The 26,942-nt window shown below is 38.0% G+C and overlaps 1 protein-coding gene and 1 pseudogene across 4 annotated transcripts in view; one reads left to right on the forward strand and one right to left on the reverse strand.

Annotated features, from left to right (window-relative positions):
* The window catches only part of PDE7A (phosphodiesterase 7A), a gene marked incomplete at its 5' end in the record, with an annotated part of 113,926 nt that overhangs the window by 42,289 nt on the left and 44,695 nt on the right, over positions 1 to 26,942 (forward strand). For 2 of the 3 annotated variants that reach the window (XM_082674530.1, XM_082674531.1), the window contains 2 exons: positions 17,749 to 17,913; positions 24,989 to 25,049. In XM_082674530.1, coding sequence (XP_082530656.1) covers positions 17,854 to 17,913; positions 24,989 to 25,049 — 121 coding nt within the window. Of the gene's footprint in view, positions 1 to 17,748; positions 17,914 to 24,988; positions 25,050 to 26,942 lie in introns of those variants that run through there. The other variant, XM_082674529.1, reaches the window with a different exon arrangement.
* On the reverse strand, positions 12,379 to 12,609 carry LOC309835487 (large ribosomal subunit protein eL39-like; annotated as a pseudogene). Its single transcript has one exon. The product of its transcript is annotated as a large ribosomal subunit protein eL39-like (transcript).

Consider the following 26,942-nt stretch of genomic DNA (forward strand, 5'->3'; position numbering starts at 1 on the left):
AAAAGTAAGCCAAAGTTGTACTAAGCATTAAAATAATAATATACAACCCCAGTGTGTTCTTACACGTTCATCTGTCAGTATAAAGCTGCTTCGTTTTAATGAAAATATATGCTGAACAGATGCATCTGAGCTGTGCCTGGCATTTGCTTATGGAGCCTGGTTCCTTTGGTGGAGCACAGTTTTACACAAGGAGCCACGCACAGGCACAAATGGAAAAAGAGGTTAATTCAGAGCCCAAACTTTTCTAATCAGTAACACGTGTATGAAACAGTCATATCCATATACAGAGACGCCAGAGGATGGCCTAATTTAAGATATATGTGAAAAGATGTTACTCTGGGAGCATAAATTAATATTTTGGTAGGGGTCCCCAAAGAGTTAACATTTAAATGTTTGAATATGTGCATTTTTTGAGAAATGACTCACATACCATAAAATTCACCCTTTTAAAATGTACAGTGTACTTTTTAGTGTATTCACAAAGTTTTGCAATATTGTACACCTTCACTACGATCTAATTTCAGAACATTTTCATCACCTAAAAAAGAAACTCTACCCACAGTCATTCCTCACTCCTCCCTCCCAGCCCCTGCAACTAGTCATCTGCTTTCTCTCTGTATTTACATATGGAATATGTGCATTGTTTTTACTACAAATTTGAAATAGTTAAAAGTATCCAAGAATTAAATCTTTTTGAAGACAGAACATTTATGTTTTATAGCATTCACTTTAAATGATTGTAGGTAGTCCATATTTCACTTTAGTAATCAACCAGTCAGTTCATTACGGTAATTTCCTTAAGATTATTTCCTAGAAGTGGTATGACTAGTTAAAATATTAGGTGTAGATTAAAGCCTTTTGATAAACATTGCCAAACTACCTTCCAGAAAGCTTATATCAATTTATACTCAAACAGTAATGTAAGAAAGACTCATGTAAGTTGTAAAGTATAATAATACAAGTAACTAAATTTGTATATAGGGAGAGAGGTTCATAACTGCCTTTCAATTAAATGTTTACTTGTCTAATTTTGAAAATTGTTTTCTCCTCAACACTTCAGAAACTTTTCAGTGAACAGGAGTCATAATTTTTAAATCAATTTTACTTGAAACATTACCTCAAATTAGGAATGCAGCTGCATAGTACCAGTTTGTATTCCAGGTTCAAAACAAGAAACTCTTTAAATATATCTTATTCATCAGTTGTAAATTGCCTGTACTTTATGTAACTGGCTCTTAATTGTTCATACAATAAATCCTTCAGCTGTATCAAATTACATATTTCAGTTTTTTTTTTTTTTAATGCTTCCTCAGTAAATCTTGAAATAAGCCATTTGGATGGCCCAAATGACTGTTTATTTTTCTCTTTATACAACTACACGTTGGAGGTGTTAAAACCGATGTGGCTTTCCCAAGTGGAAGGGAATTTATTCCAGATAAAGGAAATGAGTTGGGTATAGGTGTGGCAGTTGTCATGTCCAGGCTGTGATCAGGAAATTTTGTGAGCAAATTATTTGGTTGGAATTGGGGTACATAAAGGGTGAAAATAAGATAATAAGGTTAAATTTGTGCCATAAAAGGCAAATATTAACTGGTTTTCTGTATCTTCTTGTTAATAAAAAAAAATGCTGCTAATAGGGTATAGGGGAGGATGTATGATAAGGTGCTGTGTATGCAGTTTGATGAGAGGGTTAAAGATTTTGTGCTCTTTGGAGTGTCACCCCTTTTAACCTTGATCATATAGGTTTTTCTTATCATATCAGTTTTTCGCATATCAGCTTTTCCCCCTCAGTTTTATCAGGGTTTTTTTTTTTTTTTTAAGCGATGTGATGGTGTGCTGAAGGGGGCACATCTCTTTCAGAAGTGTGTGTATTTGGGTGAGGATGAGGAGGAAGGGGGAAGGGCATGCATACACGCACACCTGGCCTAATTGATAATGGCAAATCCCAGAAGAATCTCGGATTTGGGCAAGGGATTCATGAATCCACATGTATTTGCAATAGTAAACTTAAAAAAACAGACTCATACATATATATATATTATTACTTTTCAAATATAAGTAGATATACCTGTGATTAAATAAAATTCATTTACACATAACTACTGAACTCTCAGTGTTAGATCATTTTGTATTTTCTCGATCAGTGCATATGTTTTGTATTCTTTTATGAGATGGTCAGTCACATTAGTCAGCCACAGAGGAGACATGGGAAAAGCTCACGAAGAAACAAGGTGTATTATGCTCACGGGTCCTAGAGACAGGAGCCCTGGTACGCCACACAGGGCCACGTGGGAGAACTCCAGGGTGGTCAGAAGACAGAAGACAGGAGTGAAGGGAAAGTTAGGCCATGGCCTCTATGCAGGTTTCCTAGAGAAAGGCAAGGCGGGGCAGAGTGAATCGTTCAGAATTGGTTACTTTGAATCATTTTGCAGGCTTTGGGCTACAGGAGTGGTCCCTAGTTGCCTGGTACCTGACCCTGGGATGATTAGTTGTTTTGAGATGCAAGGGTCTGATGGAGGTCCGGCTCTGGATTGGCTGGTTTGCATAATCAAAGACATGCTTCTGGCTATCTTTAAGAGTTGGCTATCCCATGGAGGGGCAAGTCTCCCCAGTCAGAAAGGTTTTTAAGATGTCAAAACAGCATTATAGGGCTTTCCTGGTGGCGCAGTGGTTGAGGGTCCGCCTGCAGATGCAGGGGATGCGGGTTTGTGCCCCGGTCTGGGAAGATCCCACATGCCACAGAGCGGCTGGGCCCGTGAGCCATGGCCGCTGAGCCTGCGCGTCCGGAGCCTGTGCTGCGCAACGGGAGAGGCCACAACAGTGAGAGGCCTGTGTACCGCAAAAAAAAAAAAGAAAAAAAGAAAAAAAAACAGCATTATATGCAGATAATAATGGTATAAAATTACACACAGTGCAGGATGTCAGAAGAGTAACCCGTATCGTGTGGGGTGCACGGACTATTGGACACTTAGGAGGTAAACCACCGCCTATGCCCGCCATGTCTGATCTCCTAAAGGGGTAGAATTGTGACTTAGACCCTGAATTACTTGGGCAAATTTATGATTGTTACGTGCCTGCCTGTTTTTGATGCCACTGACTGAAAATGGACTATTACCATTGGGTAATGACTGACAAAAATTTGATAAGGGGAGCATTATGGTCAAGCTTTTACCATGAGCAAAACCAATGAGTAAGTTAATGAGTTTTTTTTTTTTCTTAATTTCATGGCTGTCTTACATTGTAACTTAGAGAACCTGGTAATTTAAGTAGGAGCTAGGTTGATTGTCTGCTCTGTAGAGAGGGGAAAGCCATTTTATAGAATTTGATTTGAGTCTTTGATGTGCATGAATATATTAAAGCACTGGTTAGAGGGTGTTAAATGATTTTTAAAGGCTTATAAGTTTTAGTTAATGACCCTTCCCTGGGACTGTGTTGGAGAATTGGGTAAGAACACCTCGGTGACGTTCCTGGATTATCTTTAAGCATACCTTAGCTGTCTACTTTCCCATTATCCAGCTGGAGGAAGCCAAGGCTTTTAGAATGTAACTTTTGTATCAAGACTCCATGATAGGAAGGGTAGACCTCAGATTTGAACCCATGATCACGTACGTGATCCAAAGTCTCTGCTCTCCTGGTTCAATTATGAGAAGATAGTTGTTGGCATGAATTTCAAACTTAAGAGAATTCCAGACTTTGAGGAAAATTAGATGAAAATATTTTTCCTCTGTACTTTTTAAATTGTACTAAAATACGCCTAACGTAAAATTTATTATTTTAACCATTTTTAGATGTACAAACCATCATTTCTGTCCATTTGCCCAGCTTTCTCATTGGCCGCACAGAAACTGTGTACCCATTGAACAGTAATTGCTAGTCCCTTCTTTCCCAGCCTCTGGAAACCTCTATTGTGCTTTTTTTTTTTTTTTTCCTAAATAAGAATTTTTTAATTCAATAATTTTATTATACTTTATTTTATTTTTACTGTATCTTCTTTCTTTCTGTCTTTTTTCCTTCTTTCCCTCCTTCCTTCCTTCCTCCCTCCCTCCCTCCCTCCTTTCTTTCCTTCTTTCCTTCTTTGCTTGCTTCTTTCTTTCTTCCTTCCTTCCTTCCCTCCTTTCCTTCTTTCTTTCCTCATACTTCTACTAATTCCCTCTACTTTTTCTCCCTTTTATTGTGCTTTTTGTGTCTATGAAGAAAATTTCTTTGTAATGAGAGAATTTGTTGATGTTAGATGATATAAATTAAGTTTTAAATTTCTTTGTAGAGTGTTGATTATAAAGGCATTTCTTTTGAACAAAGAAGTACCATGTACTCAATGTAAGTTAAAAGTTATTTTTGCCCTTTTAATTCTTTGCCTATTCTATTTTAAACAAAATATTATAATTACATATGCGAAGTACAGAAGCCTTGGTGTTCTCATTTTATTAAATGTAAACCAATGGTGTTAATTTAAGAGAACATAGTTCTTTTTTCTGAACCTTTTACCAAGTTGCTTTTTATACATTGTTCCAGTTCCAGCTCCTTAAGGTAGCATCAGTCTTAATTGCCTTTGCAATTAAGTTCATCGAAATGGTGGCAAATTCAAAAGAGGACAGTCTTTTCGCTAGCCTGCGTGAATTTGTATCATGTTCTCCTAGCTGATGGATGTCAAATTGCACATGATTTGATTCAAGCTATTTTTTTAAATGAGCACAGAATGTTATTATTATTGCTCATTGTATTCCATTAGCAATAGTTACTGGGAGGTGCTCTGTACTTTGTCCAGACCCTGGGCTTTGGGCTTCTTTTGTTCGATATACTCAGGAGGTTGTGGAAAACGCAGAGTTCAGGTTCACCCACTTTACTTTGACGTTGCAGTGAGAGCCAGCTTCAGTACTCTGCCCGCCTTCATGCATACCTGCCTTTACTTAGTTTTTGCCTGAGTGTTCCTTATTTTATTACCAGCTCATGGATTCATTTCAGTAGGTATTTTCCAGCATTTTCAGTTGTTTTCAGTGGTAGGGTCCATTCTCTAAACTAGTCTGCTGTTGGTAATGATCCTGTGATCAAATGACTCTTGTGATCTCAGAGACTTAAACCGAATCATTACAGCCACGAGGTAAATAACGATAGGAATAGGAACACAGGTTTTGTCTTGATGATTAGCTATAATTTATTCTTGGCTGCTTCTTCCAAATCAGTGTCTGTTACAGAACTGGATGGCAGAATTTTTAATATTATCTGCTATATCTTGCTTTCATTTTGTAAAGGAACTAAGGGAGCCTAGATTGGAGGAAGGGGCTGAACCAAAAGTTCCTTCTCTGGCCTAGGTCTGGAAGAAACTATTAACAAGCCCTACAGGGGATGCAGTTTGAAATTTGTTGAGCGTTGGCCTTCGTGTCACTTGCTTTTTGTATTACAGTTAAAGCTGTTTCTTATTGGCTTTAATGTTACAGAGGTGTAAGAGGGAATGTTATTTATATTTATGTGTGAGAGAAAATAAACGTGTGGGGATGTGCTGTTTAGTTTGAATAGTTACCATTGGCGAGTTTTGGTCTTTTGCCCTCCCAGTCCTTTCCTGTTTGTAAGCCTGAAGCTTTTGGTTTTAACCGTCTTATCTTCTCTCCTTGAGTCATCTTGCCACATGGTCTTGAGTGCTTGGGAGGGATTACTCCCAAATCCCTTCCTCAGCTCACCACAAGCCAGACTCCTGGATGGACATCTCCACTTAGTTGTCCTTGGGGCACTGAGCCCTCTCCTGAAACAGAGCACATTAGTCTCCTGAATCCTGTCCCCTTTCTCTGTTCCTGTGACCGCTCCCCTAATCTCAGCCATCGTCTTATTCTGGATTAAGGCAGCAGCCTTCTTACAGAGCTCCTGAAGACGGAAGCCTTCCACTGTATTAATCCATTCCATCCACTGGCACCCAAAGTATTTTTTCCAAAATATAATTTATGCATCACTCTCCTAAATAAAACCTTTCAATGGGTTCCCTTTGTCCTTTGTACACAATTCAGACTGGCAGTATTGTTGACAGTCCTTATTCTCTAGTCTCAATCCCTTACCACTCCCACCTTCACTTTACACTGTAACCTGTACTAAACTTCCTTTGTGGGTGGGAGGGAATAGATTTTGCTCCTCTTTTTGAAATTAAACTTTATGGAGGTATAATTTATACAATGTGATGAGTTTTAACAAATGGGTACACCTGTGCAGCTACTATCCCAATCAAGATACTGTGCTCTTCCATCACCCCCAGAAGCTCCCTTGGGGTCCTACCCCAGACCACCACTACTGATTCGTTTTGCTTGTTCTCGAACTTCATATAAATGGAATCATACAAAATGTAGTCTTTTTTTCCTGATTTTTTTTTCACTTAGCACGGTGTTGTTTTTTTTGTTTGTTTGTTTGTTTTTTGCGGTACGCAGGCCTCTCACTGTTGTGGCCTCTCCCGTTGCGGAGCACAGGCTCCGGATGCACAGGCTCAGCGGCCATGGCTCACGGGTGGAGCCGCTCCGTGGCATGTGGGATCTTTCCAGACCGGGGCACGAACCCGTGTCCCCTGCATCGGCAGGCGGACTCTCAACCACTGCGCCACCAGGGAAGCCCTAGCACAGTGTTTTTTGAGGTTTATCCATGTCATTGCACATATCGGTAGTTTCATTTTATTGCTGAGCAGTATTCCATTGTATGGATATACCACAGTTTATTTATCCGTTAATTAGTTGTTGGATGCATGTGTTGTTACCAGCTTTGACTAGAGGCACACCTCATTTTATTGCACTTTGCAGGTATTGTATTTTTTACAAACTGAAGATTTGTGGCAACCCTGCATTGTCAAATGATGGTTACCATTTTTTGTTTAGCAATAAAGTATTTTTAAATTAAAGTATGTACATTGGTTTTTTGGACATAATGCTATTACACACTGAATAGACCACAGTATAGTGTAAACATAACTTTTATATGCACTGGGAAACCAAAAAATTCATGGGACTTGCTTTTTTGTGACATTTGCTTTATTGCAGTGGTCTGGAACTGAACATTTAATATCTCTGAGGGATGCCTGTATGAATGAAGCTATGAAATTCATGTTCAGGTCATTTTGGGGACATATGTTTCATTTGCAGAGTTCTAATTGCTCCACAGCCCAACACTAGATATTGCCAGTCTTTTTAATTTTAGCTGTTCTTGTTGGGTGTGTAGTGGTATCTTGTGGTTTTAATTTTCATTAAATTTAATTTTCATTTAATTTTCATTTCTCCAGTGATTAAACATGTTGAGCATCTTTTCGTGGGTGTATTAGCTATGCATATATCTTCGTATATCTTCTTTTGTGACTGTTCAAGTTTTTAGCCTATATTTTAAATTGAATTAGTTGTGATTAAGATATGAGTTGTCATTAATATATGTATAATATATTCTGGATCAAATCCTTGGTCAGATATTTATATTGCAAATATCTGAGTCTGTGGTTTGCATTTTCATATCTTAACACTGTCTTTGAAGAGAAGTTTTTAATTATAATTAAGCATAATTAACATTTTTTATGACTAGTGTTTTTGTATCTAGAAATCTTTACTTAACCCCAAATCATGAATATATTCTCGTACTTTTTCTTAGAAATTTTATTGTTTTAGCCTTTATGTTTAGATATAATGATCTGTGTTAATTTTTTGTATAGCATGAGATTGCACGTTGAGATTTTTTTTTCATAAGTTTATATAGTTTTTCCAGTGCCATTTGTTGAAAAGATTACATTTTCCCTTGAATTACTTGGGCACCTTTGTCAAATATCGATTGACCACATAAGTGTGGGTCTGTTTTTGAACTCTCTGTTGAGCTCTGATGCTCTGCGTCTGCCTTTATGTAAAAACCACATTGTCTGTAGCTTTAAATTAAGTCTTGAAATCAGGTAGTACAAGTCCTCCAGTCTTCTCCTTCCTTTCCAAAACATTTTTGGCTATTCTAGATCTTTAGTGTTTCCATATAGATCTTAGAATTCGCTTGTCAGTTTCTTAAAAAAAAAAAATGCTGGAATTTTAATTGGGATTGTGTTGGATTTATAGATTAACTTGAGAAAAATTGGAAACAATATTGAGCCTTCCAATCCGTAAACATGTGTATTAGTTTCTTAGGGCTGCCAAAACAAAGTATTACAAACTGGATGGCTTATAGTACAGAAATTTCTTTTCATGGTTCTAGAAGTTAGAAGTCAGAAGTTAAGGTGTCAGCAGGGCCATGTTCTCTCTGAAGGCTCTTGGGGAGGAATCCTTCCTTGTCTCTTCTAGCTTCTTGGGGTTGCCGGCCATCCTTGTTATTCCTTGGCTTGTAGATGCATTACTCCAGTCTCTGCCTTTGTGTGGTAGTGTGTCTGTATCCAGATTTCTCTCTTTTTATAAGGACATGAGTTATACTGGATTTCAAGCCCACTCTAACCCAGTATACTGTTATCTTAAACTTGATTACATCTGCAAGGAACCAAGTAAAGTCACATTCATAGGTACTGGGCATTATGACCTTGACAAATCTTTTGGGGAAAACACAATTCAGTCTTGTAACAACATGATATATTTCTCCATTTATTTAGGTCTTTAATTTCTCCTAAAAATGTTTTATAATTTTCATTGTACAGATCTTGCTCATATTCTATTAAATTTGTCTTTAAGTATTGATGTTTGTGGATGCTATTGGAAGTAGTATTTTTTTAATTTCATTTTTCAATCATTTTTTATGAGTATAGAGAAATGCAGTTGATTTTTATATATCAAATTTGTGTCCTGTGACATTGCTAACTTTTTATTAGTTCCAGAAATTCTTTTGTAGGGTTTTTATGATTTTCTATATAGATGATAATTGTCTGCAAATAAAAGTTTTTCTACTTTCTTTCCAATTTGTATGCTGTATGTTTCTTTTTCTTGCCTTAATGCAGTGGCTCTGACTTTAAATACCATATTAAAGATGTAAAGCAGACATCCTTGGTTTTTTTTGTGATCTTAGGGCAAAAGCATTTAATTTTTAAGTATGATGATGGCTGTAGGTTTTTTAGTAGATGTCCTTTATCAGATGAGGGAGTTTCCTTTTATTCCTAGTTTAGTAAGAGTGTTTAGCATAAATGAGTTGAATTTTGTTCAGTGCCTTTTCTTTATCAGTTGAAATGATTATATGATTTTTTTTTTAATTCTAATATGTTGAATTACATTTATTGCTTTTTTGGAACAGAAAACCAATTTTGGATTCTTGGGATAATCTCCACTTAGTCATAATGCATTTCCTTTTTATATATTGTTGGATTTGATTTATTAATATTTTCTTATACATCTTTGTGTCTATGTTTATGAGTGATTGGGTTTATGATTCCCTTTTGTAATGTCTTTGGTTTTGGTATCAGTTGGTTTTTTTAGTAATTTTATTGTGATGTATCTTGGTGTGGCTTTCTTTGTGTTTCTCCTATTTGGGGTTCACTGAGCTTCTTTGATATCTGGATTAATAGTTGTCATCAAATTTGGAAAATGTTTAGGTAATTTCTGTTGATCTCTTCTATAGTCTGCCGTTAAGCCCAACTGCAAATTTTTAGTTTAGACATTATGTTTTTTAGCTATAAGTGATCCTTTTTTTTTTAAGTTTCAGTTTCTTTTTTCAGTGTGCATGTTTTCTTTAAAATCTTCGGATATATTTACAGTAGCATTGTAAAAGTCCTTAATTTACCAACTCCATCATCTTGTTCATTTCTGGGTTTTTATTGACTCCCCACCATCACCCCGTTTGGGGTCACATTTTCTTGTTTATTCTCCTAATTCGTTATTTTTCACTTGTCATCTTTAAAAGAGTGTTGAGTTTTGATCTGATAAGCAATTTAGTTACTTGTGGATCAGCCTGATCCTTTTAGGCATATTTTAGGCATCATTAGTGGGGGTCCAGAACAATGCTGGCCAGTAGAACGTTCTGCATTGATGGGCTACATTTGCCCTTCTCCTGTGCTCTGGCATTTCTTGGGTCGCTATGGAATGTCCCAGGTATTGTGTGAGAGCTCTTCACTGTGGTTGGTGGGGACCAGATGTTTCCCAGCTCCCCTGTAGTTCTTTTCCCAGCCTCATGGTATCTCATTCTACACATGGCTAGCTTAGTATTTAGCCAGAGACTCAAGGAGACCCATTTTCAGGCTTCTGGAGCCCGTTATCTTCACGGCTCTTCCTGTCTGGTACTCAGCCCTGCAAAATCCAAGTATTGTACCCTCCCTGAACTCCAGTCTCTGAGTCCTCAACTTTGTGAGACTTCTTGCTCTGCAGGGTTACTCTGCTCTGCCTTGGGGTTTGGTAACTGCTTTCAAGAAACCTAGGCAATTACAGGTCTCACCTTATTTGTTTTCTTCCCCCTTCTCTCAGGGATCAAAGTCCTATCCTACTTGTCTAACATCTGAAAGCAGTGTTTCTCATAGATAGCCTAGTTCTCTAGTTGTTCATGATGGGAGTTCTAGTCCACTACTAGTTGTCCTATCATTTATTGAACCTTGTTTATATTTTTATAAACAAGCCGTGATTTTGCTTACCTCGGGTTTTTGCAAATACTGCTTTTTCTGTGCTTGGAATTCTTTCCCCCACCTCTTGTGTGACAAACTCTTATGAAATCATTTAAGAGTCAGATTATGTGTCACTTTTCCCCAGTGGTCTTCCTAGCTACGACTGAATCCTGGGTTAAGTGTCATACTTGGCACTCAGAGCATCTTACATTTGCTTGTAATCGTGGTTATTTGTTATGATTGTTTGTAGTCCCCACAAAAATCTGAGCTGTGTGAAGGCAAGGACTGTGTCCATTTGTGTTATATCCTTCATGCCCAGCACAGTGGAGATCTCAAAATCTCTTTGTGCGTCTCCTCCTTTCCCTTGCAGTACTATATGTGGAGATGAAACAGTACTATTCGGTGTGCCTCAAGTATACTTCAGAAATTTTTTGGGCTTCTACTCTCATTGGTTTGGAAAGGGAAACAATTGTTGACAGTTGGCGTTTCCTTTTTAAATTTGACCAATCTCTGAGAGATTAGTATTTTTCTTCTTTAGTATTTATGTTATAAATATGTTGATATATATTTACCCACAAGTAGTGGTCAGTTCGTAGTAGTATTTTTAGTGTGAAGTTTTTTTCCTTACCTACAAATAGTTCTCATTTAAAAATTACCTTTTGAGATAAATACCAGTAACCACTTAGATGTTAGTAACTCTGAGGAAATCAGTGTGGCTGGGTCTGTGGGGTGTGGTGGCAGCTTTCTTAGAAAGGCTTCTTTGATTATGAAATCGAGTCGGGTATAGTATTGTGGGATCTTAGAACTGGCAGAGACCTTGAAGGTCATTTTTTCTAGCCTGCTCCACAACCGCCTTGACAGAGGCTAGTTTGAGGCGGCAGCTTTCAACTTCCATGGTTCTAACTGTAGAAAGTTCTTAGAAAGTAATATTGAATCAAATTCTGTTTTCCACAAACTTGTGCCCATTGGTCTACTTCCACCTTTCATAATTTCACAGAATAAAGCTGAACTCCTTGGCTTATTTTATCTTATAGCAGTTTATATATTATCCTTATCTGCATTTAAAGATGTTATGTATGTATGCATCTTCCAGTGTAATACTGAGAACTGAATTCAGTCTTATCCATGTGGCCTGTACTGAGAACAGTGGAGGAGCCTGGATTTGGATACTTACCTGACTCTCAGTGCTTCCTAAGATTGCCTTTACTTACTGTCTCTTATTAATTTAGAGTTTAAACATTCTGGCCTTTTTTTTTTTTAAGGAAACTTGTAAACTCCATTTCCATTGTTCCATATGCATGCAGTTTATTTTATTTTAAAATTCATACTTCATTCTCTCTTTATTTTGTAATTAAGCACGGTGGTTTATACTTTGTGTTTTATATGCAGATACGATATGCATTAGTCCGATCTGCATCCCAATAAATAAACTGTGGAACAAGACAAAGTCAAAGGTAGAGTTCTGTCAGCGACCTCTAGAATTCTTCCACCAGCTTGACATCCGGTACTTGAACTCTGGTTATGTTTGTTCAGTCAGCTAGGAGTCAGCCTAACATTGCTCTCTTTTGTTCTCAAGGATGCCTCCAGAGACTATGTGTGCAGCCTTGCTGAAATTAAAGTGTCCAGCGTCTGTGACATTTTCCTGGTCTTATATACTAGCAGCCTAAGTCCAAACTCTACAGTTGTCAAATCTACACCACTGATTTTTTTTTTTTTTTTCCTTCTGGAAATTGTGACCATTTCTACTTTTCCATAATTTTTTTTTTCCGACAAAAGGTCTCACATATTTAGTACTGAGCCAAAGCACTAGTGCAGAAGCACAAAGAGAAAAATCATTTTCCCAATAAAACACATCCAGCTGTTCAGATAGTAGTGATGTTCTCAGAGTGATGTGGTAAGATGGAAGTGACCTTGACACAGCATAAATATGTGTGCCACTTCATACGCAAGGCTCCTTATAGACCCAGCTTGGTTCTTCTCCAATGTCTTCTCTTGGAGTTGTACCTGATCTTATTACCAGTTTTCATTCGAATCCATTGGGGAATGGTACGATTCTGCTTTCGTTTCTTGGCTGGGAATCACTTGATCCTGAAAGTCTTGTGAAAAGACATGGCGAGGAGCAAATTCCCATAATTTTTTTTTTTTTTTACATCTTTATTGGAGTATAATTGCTTTACAATGGTGTGTTAGTTTCTGCTGTATAACAAAGTGAATCAGCTATACATATACATATGTTCCCATATCTCTTCCCTCTTGCGTCTCCCTCCCTCCCACCCTCCCTATCCCACCCCTCTAGGTGGTCACAAAGCACCGAGCTGATCTCCCTGTGCTATGCGGCTGCTTCCCACTAGCTATCTATTTTACATTTGGTAGTGTATATATGTCCATGCCACTCTCTCACTTTGTCACAGCTTACCCTTCTCCCTCCCCATATCCTCAAGTCCATTCTCTAGTAGGTCTGTGTCTTTATTCCTGTCTCACCCCTAGGTTCTTCATGACATTTTCTTTTTCTTAAATTCTATATATATGTGTTAGCATACGGTATTTGTTTTTCTCTTTCTGACTTACTTCACTCTGTATGACAGACTCTAGGTCTATCCACCTCATTAAAAATAGCTCAATTTCATTTCTTTTTATGGCTGAGTAATATTCCATTGTATATATGTGCCACATCTTTTTTATCCATTCATCCAATGATGGACACTTAGGTTGTTTCCATCTCCGGGCTATTGTAAATAGAGCTGCAATGAACATTTTGGTACATGACTCTTTCTGAATTACGGTTTTCTCAGGGTATATGCCCAGTAGTGGGATTGCTGGGTCATATGGTAGTTCTGTTTGTAGTTTTTTAAGGAACCTCCATACTGTTCTCCATAGTGACTGTACCAATTCACATTCCCACCAGCAGTGCAAGAGTGTTCCCTTTTCTCCATACCGTCTCCAGCATTTATTGTTCTAGATTTTTTGATGATGGCCATTCTGACTGGTGTGAGATACTGTGAACAGTCATTCAATAAGCAAATCTCTGAGTTCTTTTAATATCATAAAATGTAGTTTTCTGGACCAGAAGACTTGAATGTTTGTAAAAGGTCAGGGTGTTTTTATTATTGAATACTTCATACCAAGACTAATCACATGTTCATTGCCGTTAATTACTGTCCAACAGAAAACTTAATTCAGAACTCTAAATCAGTATGACACAAAGGTCTTAATTACGTGGTAAAACTCCCATGTTACCATAGTTTTAAAATAATTTTTGTTACTTATCAAGGATTAATTTTTTTGGTCAGTTTCATATCTCTTGAAATTCATAACATTTGAAAAATAATAAGTTCCGATATGTGGTTTTTAGTAATAGAAATAAAAAACCCGCCCAGATTTACTATTTGGTATTAAAATTGGTTGGAATTCAAAATGATAAAAGCACAGTTGGAAGGTTTAGACTATAGTATTCACATTTTTCTATTATAAATTTGGTTATAATTTCCAACAGACATTACATTTGTATAAAGAACTCTGGGATAGGCTCTTCTTGTCAACAGGATTCCAAAATTATAGACACTGATGTCAATGCAGTTGAGGTTAGCCTAATTTGGTCAAGAGAAGGACATGCTGAGTCTCTATATGGATAGCTAAAGGCTATTGCCAAGATTGACAGGTGTCCTGTGAGTGGCAGAGAGCCCCAGGGATAAAATTTGTACTTGGATTACTTCTCTTAAGACACAGTGATCAAAGCTGTACCTTTTCCTTCTATTGATCATACTCCTAAAATAGTGAGATTTGCTTTTAATACCCTGACTGTTCAGATATTACTTTTATAAGCCCCAGCAAGGTAAAGAGTTTTATACCTTTTTCTTATAGTTTTAAATTCTGTTTTCATAAAGCTTAGCTGTCTCCTATGCATTAATTTTTCTAGTATAGTCAAGTGATTTTTTTTTGTTGCTCTGTCATGTTTCACTAAGGCTTTGAGACAGGTGAGAAAAGTTAACGTAAAAGAATACATTTGTTATTATTGTAAAAGAGGCAACTATTTCTTTATGGGATAATAAATTATTTTATATTTAGAAAGATTAATTTTAAGATAATTTTCTAAGAAATAGACATAATATTGTAAAGGAGTGTTAATACAATTTGATGACAGCTTTTGTTTCTATTTCGTCTTATTGAAAATTTTTTATTAAGAGAAGTCTTATACTTTATCAAGATAAATTAGTGATAAATACTTCATATCTCAGAATAGGAAAAAGTTTTAAAGCCATTAGGTCCGTGCCATTAAGAAAGATGAGTGTACTGTTTTAAGAAAAACTTGTATTGCCTGAGTTTTTTGTGAGATTTGAGTGATGTAAATCTGTCATCAGCAATGAAGGAGCTATGATTTTAGGCATAAACTTAGTAGCTGTTTCTATTCAAATAGGAAATTTCTGATCTGGAAGGACTGTGTCTTGATTATCTCTGTATTTTAGTGTCAGACATACAGTAGGTATTTAAGAAGGAGGATGCTGGGGAACCATTTTAGGGAGCCAGCCTATATTCACTGGTGTGAAAAATGACCTTAGCCGTACCAGGCCTCAGGAGAGGTTCCCAGGGCTCTGGGCAAGCACAGCACACGTTGCCCTCATGAGCCATGTGATTTCAGTTAAGCCCAGAGTTGGGGTGGAGCTGGAGTGGTTAGGTCATGATCGTTGTTAGGTCTTAATTATTTAATTTGGACTTGGCTAAATGTTATTGAGAGCCTGCTATGAGTGAGGTATTCTTTTACAGATGTAATTTAACTCCTGTGAAGGGAGGAAAGCAAGGCCTTTACAGGTGGTGATTCACCCAGGTTCACTCAGCTCTTGGCAGTACAGCTGGGAAATAAACCCAGTCTCTTGACTCCCAGTGGAGTTTTGAGATGGTGGGATAATCTCGACAGAAGTTCATTTAAATGAGAGAATTTTTAGGACTGCCTTTCTTTTTTCCCTGTGTGTCTCAGTTCTGATTCTTTCCCTCTTCCCTTGTTCAATCCTTCACTTGTATTTATTTACTTCTTTTTGGCTCCGCCCTGCCGCATGTGGGATCTAGTTCCCCGACCAGGGGTCGAACCCGCGCCTTCTGCCATGGAAGCACGAAGTCTTAACCACTGGACCACCAGGGAAGTCCCAGTCCTCCACTTTTAGACGAAAAGCAAGTTGAGATTCTTGACCTCACCACCGTTAACCAAAAGGGCATTTATCAAAACGTACCAAAAATAATAGGATCTTGTTTGCTTCATAGAACTCAACTTTTCGAGCAGCTGACTGGCTGGGAGCTGTGAGGATAGGAAGTATTTCTGGGCTGGGCATCGAGGTGGTAGGCTAATTTGGAGAGTGCAGCCCAGGCTAGTGCGGCAGATAACGAATGATGACCGCCAGCGGTTCTCCTGAGGGTGGAGCTGATTACATTTGGCTGCTCTGACCTGTTCCTGGGCATCCTTTGAGTTTGCCGGCTGGAACCTTACTGCCCAGAGAGTAATCCAAGACCCTGACAATCTCATGCCACACCTAGTTTCATGACAGACTAAAAAAGTTATCTCCATTTGTGCAAGGATTAGCATTACAGCTTGTTAGTTCAGTAGAAAGAAGTGTGCGTGTGTGTGTGTGTGTGTGTGTGTGTGTGTATAATGTATAAGGTGTAGTGGGAAATGTATGGCCATATGTTATGTATAGCTTCAATTCAGAAAAATTGTGATGTGCATCTGTAATTTGAGTTTATGCCTCATTTTGACAGGTGGAGAATTAACTTTTTTAAAAAAAATAAACTCTTCCTACTGAGGATTGGATAATGAAAACAGCATTGGTATTTGAACTATTTGGGCTGTTTTCAAATATTTTAGAACCGTCATGTGGGTACCGCCACTAGGCAGATGCCTTTGTCTCACCATGAACTGCAGCCCATGACGTAGTCCTGTCGCATCCGGAGTGTTTCCCAGCCCGTCCACGTTTCCCCCCAGCACAGTCCGTGAGCGCCTCTCCTGGGCCTCCTCTGTGGCCTCCTGACCGCCCCCCAGCCCCTACCCCAATGAGCTGCCCTTGACCAAAACCTGCTGAAGTCTCCAGCAGGGTGGGATTGGCTTTTAGGATGCAGACGAAGCCCCTTCTCGGGGCCTCCACTGTGAGGTCCCACAGCCTGCACTGCAGCCTCCTCTGCTCTTCTTCCCGAATCTTCTGCTTGTCTTTGTTGTGCGTTGTCATGTCTGTGAGGATCATTCTTCCCATCCTCTTCGTGTTCTTGCCCTTGCAGTTCAGCTCAGGGACATTTCAGGGCCTCTGGGAAGAAGCCCCTGACCTCCTAACCTGGTCAGACCCGGGGCTTTGTTGGCGGTTCCCGTCGCAGCTCCGTCGTACTTGTTTCCGTTGCAGTTTTGTATTTATTTGCAGACTTCGATTAACGTAGACTGACTAAACTGTAAGTTTCGGGAGGGCAGGAGCCCTTTCCGTTTTCACTCAAAGATCATACCCCTGGCGTCCAGCAAAGGGCCTGGTACCTAGTTGCAGCTTAATGAATACTCGCATGAAAGTTTCATGAAAGGCTTTTTCTCCGCTGGCTGCTGTGAGAGATCATGAAGATGAATAGAGACCCACTTTGCTTTCACCGAGCTCACTCACAGCTGAGAGAAGAATGAGACGTGTAACACAAATATTATCATGTAAGCTAGACTGCAAGTCGGGCTTAGAAATAGTGTACTTGCTTGAAAAATGCAGATAGACTGGCCTTTGTCAATAAATCCATAATGAGTGAATTATAATGTTAAATAGCACAACATTATCTATGAAAGCCCCTAGCATTCATAAAGTAATCCTAGCTCTAAAGGAAATAGAGTTGACCAATTCAGTATTTAAAGTTGAAAAAATAGAGTAAAATGCATTAATATTTTTAAATGCCAGGACATTATACCTGTGACACCGGTCTACGTGGAGGAAATGAGGAAATTTTTAGTACTGCCAAACATCTTTTGGAAGTTATTTGAAAGCATTCCTGGTGTTAAGGTCGGGGATGTGCTTGGGGCCAGCTGGAGACCTCGTTTGCCTACATTTTGTGAGACTGTTAGGTCAGCGCTCACGAAGGTGTTTCCTCCCCTCTTCCAGCTTTACTGACTCTCCTTCCCCAGCCCTGGGCTGTGGCATTAACCACGCGCTGGTAGGAAGGCCGGCTGGCAGCATTTTCTCAGAGAGTCAGGTGACCCTTGTTTGAAGGCAGCTGCGTGAGGTTCAAGGCAGGCAGTGTCCCCTCTCTTCTGCCTCGGGACAGCTGGTTATTGTCAGATCCTAACAAATCTTCCTTGCTCATTGCCCTCTGGGAGAGGAGGGAGGCTATGCAGGGGGCTTTTCATTGATCCAATGGGAATTACATTGATCTGGTGTCTGGCCTTGGTTCTTATCAAGTGGATCGCCTCTAAGGTAGGCCATCTTTATTTTTAGGATTATGACATTAATCATTAGTTCATATATGGGTAGGAGTGAACTTGCTAGTCAAATTTCTTCTCCTTTTGCTTCAGTGTTATTTCTCTGATTAAAAGAGCTACACGTTTTACCTGTCAGCTGAGAAGCTTGAGATTACTGCCTGTGATTTTTATTCTTCTCCCACCTATTCCTCCTGAAGGGCTTTTTATGGTATCATTCCTTGGTATCGAGGTAGCTTTCCTCAGGATCATTCCTTTAAAGAAGTTTTTACACTTAAAGAAGTTCAACTTTTAAGATTATGGAACTAAACAGTTTAGACATTTGGTGTACGTATTTTAAACATTCTCTTCTGGAGATAGCAAATTTACTGTTGCTTATAAATTTAAAGTATAATTATTGAGGATTTCTAAACAATTAAAAACTTTTTAAAAACTAAATACCACCGTCTCTCATGTTCTCACTTAAGGTCTTCCTGCTGCGGAAATATATGCCTTACTTTATTTAATATGTTGAAAAGAGTAAGATTATTATATATCTGTTGTTTTTAAATTTGGATTCCAACTATCGGGCTTAAGAAATGCTTGCTATAGTATTTCATCAACTGAATCTAGCATTCCGTATTAAGTTGTCTTCATTATTCCCTATTAAAATTATGCTATGATTTAAAAAAAAAAAAAGAAAGAAATGCTTGCTAGAATGCTAGCCATTTGCCATCCGAATGAGAGTCCAAAGTAGGAAATACTTAAGATTATACTATTTGAAATTATTTTTCTATACTTGTATAAAAATGATGGTCTTTCATCCACCAGGCAGCTTTTGTCTTCCTTTATTAAGAAATTGAAAAGTGTGAATAGTATCTTAAAATGTATAAGGCCATCATTGTTTGCTAATAAGCAACAGAAAAGCTTCTTTTATATTTCTTCTTCAAGCGAGGTTTGAATCCCTGATAATGTAATGTTTTTCACATTTAAGCATATTGTTTTAAGCATAATTGTCGTTTTCTTGAAGCAGTCCTGTTTTCTTAGTGAATACGATTGAAGAAATCTCTTAAAAACAGTGCACTCAGATTTTTTAAATCTTGTGTTTTGTAAGTTAAGAATGAATTTTGTTTCACTCACACCAATTTACTAATTGTTTTTAAAGGATTAGCTTGCCAAGTTACTGAATGAAGGTCAAGTTAATGTTAATAATGCATTAGTTGAATTGTGGATGTTTTCAGAGATTTTTTTACTTTTGTTATAACCACCAAAAAATTTAAATTAAGTTTTTAAACAAAAAGAATGCTAGTTTTAAGAGTGTGATTTTTTTTTTTTTTTTAATATATTGTTTGCATAGGGAAGAGGACTGGGAAGGATAGTGTTCAATGGATGGATTCGTACTTAGATAGGCACTCAGGTGCGAACGCTTTCCTAGCATACGTAAGATGAATACGGTCTGAAAAAGCTCACTTTACTGCATCAGAGAAAACTGCTTTCAGAACTTTGGGCTTCATTTTTTGTAGCGTGTTACCGTTTTTGTAACGTTACCCAAAAATGTATTTAGTGCTGTTGTGTTTAAGCCCCGTGACCTGTTTACTAATCTCCAAAACCCGGCGTATAAGACCTGCCTCACAGAGGTCTTCTGCGGGTAAGTGAGGTTTTGTATGAAAGCGCCTGGAGCATTTTCTGGCAGAGTAGGAGCTCAGCAAGGAGTTAATATATCATTACTTCACCATCTAAGGGAAATACACACGCCTTTGCACAATTGATTATTTTACTGGAAAACCCAAACAAGATAAAAACCATAGCACTTAAGATATCTTTGCTCAGTTTTAAAACATGTCTGTCTTGGGAATTCCCTGGCGGTCCAGTGGTTAGGACTCGGCGCTTCCACAGCCGAGGGCGCGGGTTTTAATCCCTGGTTGGGGAACTAAGATCTCATAAGCTGCGCCAAAACAAACCAAAAAAAACATGTCTGTCTTTAAAAGTTACGTATTAACCAATATCAGGAACAACTTTTACGCCTTTTGTCATTTACCTTGTCAGATCTTTTGCGGAAGAGCCGCGATTCACCCCGATGCAAGCTTGAGTGTCTTACCAGGGCACTCAGAACTCCCGTCTGTGTGGTGGCGGATCCTTTGGAACCTTAGAGTTTAACTTGTTTGTGCTGCGGCTGTCAGTTTCTGATTAGCTGGGCCTCACCCGTGGTTTGACTTACACTAGTTTGCTTTACGAGCTGTTCCCAGGATGGCTAAATTAGAAAAGTCACGAGTAGAAGCTTCTCAGTTGTTTCCATTCACTGGTGAGGTGAGGTGGGAATGTGGATGATAGCCCCGAGTGTTTTGTGACTGACACTGTGACACGGGAATTTGATTAAATTTGTTTTACTGTCTTTATTAAAAACAATTTTACTAGTATATGGCTTTAAAAATGATAGTCTTTTTTTTTTACAAAGATATATGTTAAGTCTGTGCTGCAGTCTTGGTGTATAAAGCACATATAATTATTTTTTAAAGTAACATTCTAACATGGAAATCAAATTTTTAATGTTATAATTTATAGTATATTTATCCAAAAAGAGTTACTTTAGATTATTTTACCTAGACTGTTTACAGTTTAATAATATTCACTTAAATCTTGGTCTGTGAGGCAACACATGAGTAAATTATCACTCAGAATGTATTCATTGTTGGAGCCACCTTTTTTTTAAGTCCATTCTTAAAAATTTTTTCTGTTATCTCATTTGGATTTGTTTCATGAGAGTTGTGTCTTGCAGGTTAGGATAGCATTTAAGCTAAGTATTTGTGGACCAGGCTTCCTTAAATTAGTAATGAATAAAATAACTTGAATATTTTGCACATCCCGAAGTAATTTGTTAAAATATATTAAAATTAAATTCTACCCTTTCTGCCAAGTTTTTGTAATGGTTAACTAATACAGACCCTAAGTTAGTGCCTCTATAACTAAGTCTAAAGTGATTACCTTAAAATAAATTTAGTGTCATAGTTATAATCTAGATTATGTTCATTACCCAGCTTCTTACTTATACTATTTTAACAGCTGATGTTAGTCTTTCTCAATCCTTAAAGTGATAAATGAGACTTTACCTTTCTAATTAGTGGCTCTTTTAGTAAATACCCTTCCCCTCATAAAAAAAAAAAAAAAAAAAAAAAAAAAGGCAACCCTTCTCCTGAAGAGAACTGTTAGAGATAACAGGTTAAAATGTGTTTTAACAAGCTATTTACCCAATTTGATTGGATAATAGTGGGTTGATAGGTCCTGACCATGACAAACTATTACATAATTATATCTGTGGTTTCATGAATATGATTTGGCCGATAGAAGTATTTATCTCCACATATGTGCTCTCCAGACTACTAGGTTTTCCTCTAATATGGTGGTATTAAGGGGAGTCTTGAAATCTAATAAGATAAATATCTTGGGGTAGAGATGGGAACAGCAGGTGTGAGTCGTGCCTTTTAATACCAAGTGATTACAGTGGCTGTTTGCTCCAGAATAAGTCGTTTACCATGAAACACTGCAGGAGGCTCAGGGTCTTCTGTTGGTGGAAGACACTAACTTTATTAAGCATGATGCTGCCAGGAGTGTGTTCTGTATGATTTAGTCCCTTGGGTTTTGAGATCATCCATTTCTTTGTAGATTTCTTTGTAGTACATTCTTACTGTAGCTTTAAATTTTAGTTCGATGTATTTTGTGAATATATAATAACTACACGTGCTACAAAATTCAAAAGATATTCGTTGAAAAGTCCTCTTCCTACCCTTGTATCTGTCCTTCAGCTTCCCTGGAGGCAGCCAGTGTTGAAAATTAGAATTTTATTTTTGCTTGTGACTTGTGTTCCTTTTATAATTCCTGAACTGGTGGGGTTTTTTGTTTGTTTGTTTAAGGATACATTAAGTCATAGCAGTTTAATTGATGTTTTTCTCTTAAATGGTAAGCATGGAGGAGATAATAACAATGATTTGAGGAGCTATTTTGCATACTAAATCCAAATGAGGGCTTTAAATACAGTAGCTTTTCTTTATAATAACAGTAAAAAAAACATTATTTTTCCTTGAGATTTCTAGGTATATGTTGAAGAGTTGTAAATTTCATGCCAGGGGTTTGTGAGGAAAGAAGATCATTAGTATGTAAAAATACCATCTCATTTCTTTAATATGTATTTTGTTAATGAAGTCAGGCATTTTTTCTTGTGTTTATTAGTTTATTATTTCTCTTTCTGTGAGTAGTGTGTTTATGTCCTACCTGGTTTTCTACACTATTATTCATTTTGTAATTGATTTGTAAGACACTTCTTTTTTCTCCCTTCATTTTTAGGTGTAGCAGGGAAAAATTAGCCCTTTGTCGTATCTGTTGAACTCATTTTTCTTCATTTGGAGTTTGTCTTTTGCCTATGTTTATGGTATATTTTGCCATACATAATTTAACTTTTATGTGGCCAAATTGATTTGTTTTTCATGATTTCTGGATTTTATAGAACAGTTAGAAAGGCCTTTCCTAGTTAAGATTTCTTTTTGAGTCGTTATTTAAATTTAAAAAACTTTATTGAAGTATAGTTGATTTACAATGTTGTGTTAGTTTCAGGTGTACAGCAGAGTGATTCAGTTATACATATATATATATATATTCTTTTTCAGATCCTTTTCCATTATAGGTTATTATAAGATATTGAATATAGTTCCCTGTGCTATGCAGTAGGTCCTTGTTGTTATTTGAGATTTTTTTTAATACAGTTACGTTTTCTTCTAATATTTTCATGCTGTTGTTTTACATTAAAATTTCTGTTCCATGTGTAATTTATTTTGGAGTAGGAAGGTAATAATACAGCCTTATGTTTTTCCAGATAACAGCCACTTAATCTAGCATTTTAAATCAAATAATTAACTTGATTTTTTTTTTTTTTTTTTTGGCCGTGTACACACAGCTTGTTGGACCTTAGTTCCCTGACCAGGAATTGAACCCCAGCCCTTGGCAGTGAAAGTGCTGAGTCCTAACCACTGGGCCGCCAGGGAATTTCCTCTCCACAGATTTTAGATCCTTTATTTAGCATATACAAAATTTCTGTGTATTCTTGGATTTGATTCTAGATTCTCTATAGTGTCACTACTTTATAATAGCTCATGACACTAGTTCTATTTATTACTGTTTTTTAAGAATTTGCTTGCCTGTTTATTCAGCTAATATTATTGATTACATTAGAATGTGCTGGGCACTATTCTAAATGTTGGGATTTATTCTATATCTGGGGACAAGGACACAGTGGTGAATAAGTCAGACATGGTTCTTGCTCTTGTGGAGCTTTTGTTTTAGAACAAGCTAACAAGAGTAGGTCAGCTAGGTGTGCTGTACAGAGCATGAACGTAGGGACTCTGGGGAGGGTGACTCTCTGGTGACTTCAGGTTTGGTAGTCTGGGACTGCCTCTCTGAAGAGATGACATTTTGTCTGGAACCTGAGAGGTAAGAAGGGAACGATGATGCAGTGATCCTGGACAGAACAGCAGGTATCAAGGCTGTGCGTGTGGCGTGGTTGAGGGAGGGCAAGGCGGCCAGGGTGGCTGGCTCCTAGTGGTAGAAAGAGGGCGGGTAGGACAAGAGGACTGAGGGGTAGGCAGATCATGGAGAGTTAGGTGTTTGGAGTTTATTCCAAGTCTAGTGGGGGCCATTGGAGGACTTCTGAGCAGTAGCTGGAATGTTCACTCTTGCTTCTGCGTGAATGGACTGGGGGCCAAGAGATGCAGCAGGAAAACCAGTCTGCAGGGCAGAACATTGCAGGAGGCCAGGTGAGAGATGCTATTGCCTGAGACAGAATGAAGAAGTGGAGCTCGAGGAAGGGAGATGGGTGTGAAGGTGGAGTTGGCAGAACTTGCTGAGGGTGTTTCAGGTCTTACAGAGGTGTTTTTTGGTTTCTTGCTTTTGGTTTTTTTCGGTAATTATATTTAAAATATTTGCAATACTCGTTATTTTTTATAAATGGCTTTATTGAGGTATAGTTCATGTACCATACGATTCACCCATTTAAAGTGGGTGTTTTTTTTTTTTAATTTCAGTGCTTTTTGGTATAGTCACAGAGTTGTGCAGTCATCACCACAGTTAATTTGAGAACACTTTCATCATTGCAGGTAGAAACCCTGCAGGTAGAAAGCCCATTAGCATTCACTCTCCAGTTCACACCAACTCTCCCAACTCTAGGCAACCACCAGTCTGCTTTCTGACTCTGTGGATTTGCCTGTTTGGATATTTCATATAATTGGAAACATATGCTTTGTGGTCCTTTGTGACTGGCTCCTTTCACTCCATATACTGTTCTCAGGATTCAACCATGTTGTAACATGTATCAGTACTTCAGTCCTTTTTATGTCTGGATAACAACACTAGATATTGAATACTGAATAATATTGTACGGCTATACCGCATTAGTTGGTAGACATTTGGATTGTTTCCAGTTGGGGGCCATTATGAGTAATGTTGCAAGATACTTTTTATACCTGTTTATTTTTAAGCTCAAAATATATTTTTAAATCTGTTCTCTTTCAGTGCACCCCATTTTTTGTTTTACTCAGATTTCTCTGAGTACACTAATTACATTTTTTAAATTCTCTTATTTCTTGTAGCTTCTGGGCCATTTGGTTTTTCATTTTGTTCCATTTATTTCTAGCTAAAGAGTTTCTTCAAATGTCTGATGATTCTTGTTTGCTTATTCATTCATGTTTAAGTGAAGGGAATAGTGAAGTAGTTGAACTGTGTCTCTCCATCAATTCCGACTACCTCTGCAGAGGCTCTCTCTTCAAGTGGGCTTGTATGATGTACTCTGACATTAAATTTCCACCTACTGTGTTCCTCACTCTGTATCCACTTCTCCAACAATGCTTAATCATATTGTATTATAATTATTTGTCTTCCTCACAACTAGAGATTTCAAGAGCAAATGCTGTATTTAATTTCATTTTGTATATCCCAACTTCTCTTGCACAGTGCGTCACAAAAAATAATAAATACATGTTTGTTGAATTGAATTTTATATCACATTTTAAATTATCATGCATTAAAATGTGTGTTTTTTTTTTTTTTTCTAGAGGCGTGGAGCTATCTCCTATGACAGCTCTGATCAGACTGCGTTGTACATTCGTATGCTAGGTAAGAATTATTTATTTTGCACCAATATCAGTTAATTTTGTTATCTGCTGTGAATTCAAGATCGAGATATCTTTCATTAGGTAGCTTTTCATCACTGTTTGCAGCAGAAATGGCCTATTACTTTGAAGTTGAGTCTAGAAGCCAAAATTAATATGATGTGAATAAAGAGGGGCATCTTAGAGTTTGGGTAATTGAGAAATCTCTGGCTTAATAACTGGGACTCTGTGATTAGTATACAATTTTAAGTTGCATCCTGATTATTCTTCATAAAAAGAGTTTTAGATTTGTACAGTTGCTGAATACTAAACGGTAACACGAACAAAGACGAGACCGTGAATTACCTGATCGCATAGTCCTGTCACTGGATGTGTTTGTTCTCAGTTGGCAGGTGAGAAGGCCATTTGTCTTCTCCTAGTCTCAGTTCTTAAATCTTTAATGTATTACTCAAGTCCAGAGAGTAAAATGAATTTGATGTGTGTATATATACATGTATAATTGATATATATATATATATACACACACATACATATATGTGTGTAGTTTCTCTCTTTCCCTCTCTTTGCCAGATTTTTCTCTTCATCCACGCACTCCTTGATCCCTTGTACTTTAATTCATACTATTAAAAACATACTATAAAGATTCCAGTAGGCACCTTTACTCATCTTTTCTTACTGTCTTTTCTTCATGACTGCTCTCCTTATACTCAGAATTCCTCGCTCAATTTCTATGATATTTAGTCATCCTTCTTCTTCACCTGCTTCTGGGGTGGTGATTTGGTTTGGGGTTTTTTGTTTGTTTGTTTGTGCCTCTTTCATTAACTCCTTTTCATAGTCTTAGGCCTGTGTGTTCTCCAGTGTCCTGTTTTTGCTCTTCCCTTTTTCTCGCTTTAAGTTACCTTGTGTATCTTACCTGCCTAGTCCCATTCCACTCTAGCACATATTTCCCCCCAGGAATGTTGAGCCTTTCCTTCTTTACTGTCTCCATCTCTCTCTGTAGACATGTCAGGATTGTACTCTCCTTAAAACAGAGTTTTAGACTCCTGTCTTCTTCACTCTGTAGAGCATCTCCACATGGTTATGGGTACCTCACATTTGACATATGTGTTAAAAGATTTGTGTTCCCCAGGTCTGTGATTTTGCATTCTTTCACCGTCTCAGAAAATGGAACTCCATTCTTCTGGTTGTCAGGTCAGGAACCTTGGCGTCATTCTTGACTCTTATTTCTTATTTCCTCTGTGTTTACTTCATCACCACATCCTCTTGGCTGATACCGTCAAAGTGTATCCAGGATTTCCCCACCACAATGCTGTTACCATCCCTAACTGAACCACAGTTACCCGGTTTTTTATCGGTAGCTGTCGTCACATAGTTGTACATTAGATCTCCAGAACTTCCCTGCGTAACTGAAACTTTTTACCCCCTTGACCAGCATCTCCCCATATCCCCCTCCCCGCAGGCCATAGCTGTTGCCTCGTTGAATGCACTCACTCCTTGAGTGTCTCCCTGCGTCTGCCTGTGCGTCTCTACTTGATTCTAGTCTATGCAGCCAGAGTGAACCTTTTCAGACCTAAGTCCATCTCACCCCTCTGTTCTGAATCTTCCGATAGTTTTCTGTCTTGGAGTAACAGCCAAAGCTATTACAATGGCCCATTGAAGGTCCAGTGTGATGTGGCCCTACTGTTTCTCTGACCACACCTCCTACCAGTTCCCCTCATTCACCTCACTCCAGCCATGCGGGCCTTTTTGCTTGACCTTGAACGTGACAAGCATGCTCCCGTCTCAGGGTATTCATACTTGCTCTCCCTACGTCTGGACCCGTCTTCATCCAGGTGGCCGTGTGGCTCACTGCTTTGCTGCCTCCAGGCCTCTGCTCAGATGCCTCCCGTTCGCTGAG

This window comes from Grampus griseus (assembly GCF_964374135.1).
Source record: "Grampus griseus genome assembly, chromosome: 17".
In the NCBI taxonomy this organism is placed as follows: Eukaryota; Metazoa; Chordata; class Mammalia; order Artiodactyla; family Delphinidae; genus Grampus; species Grampus griseus.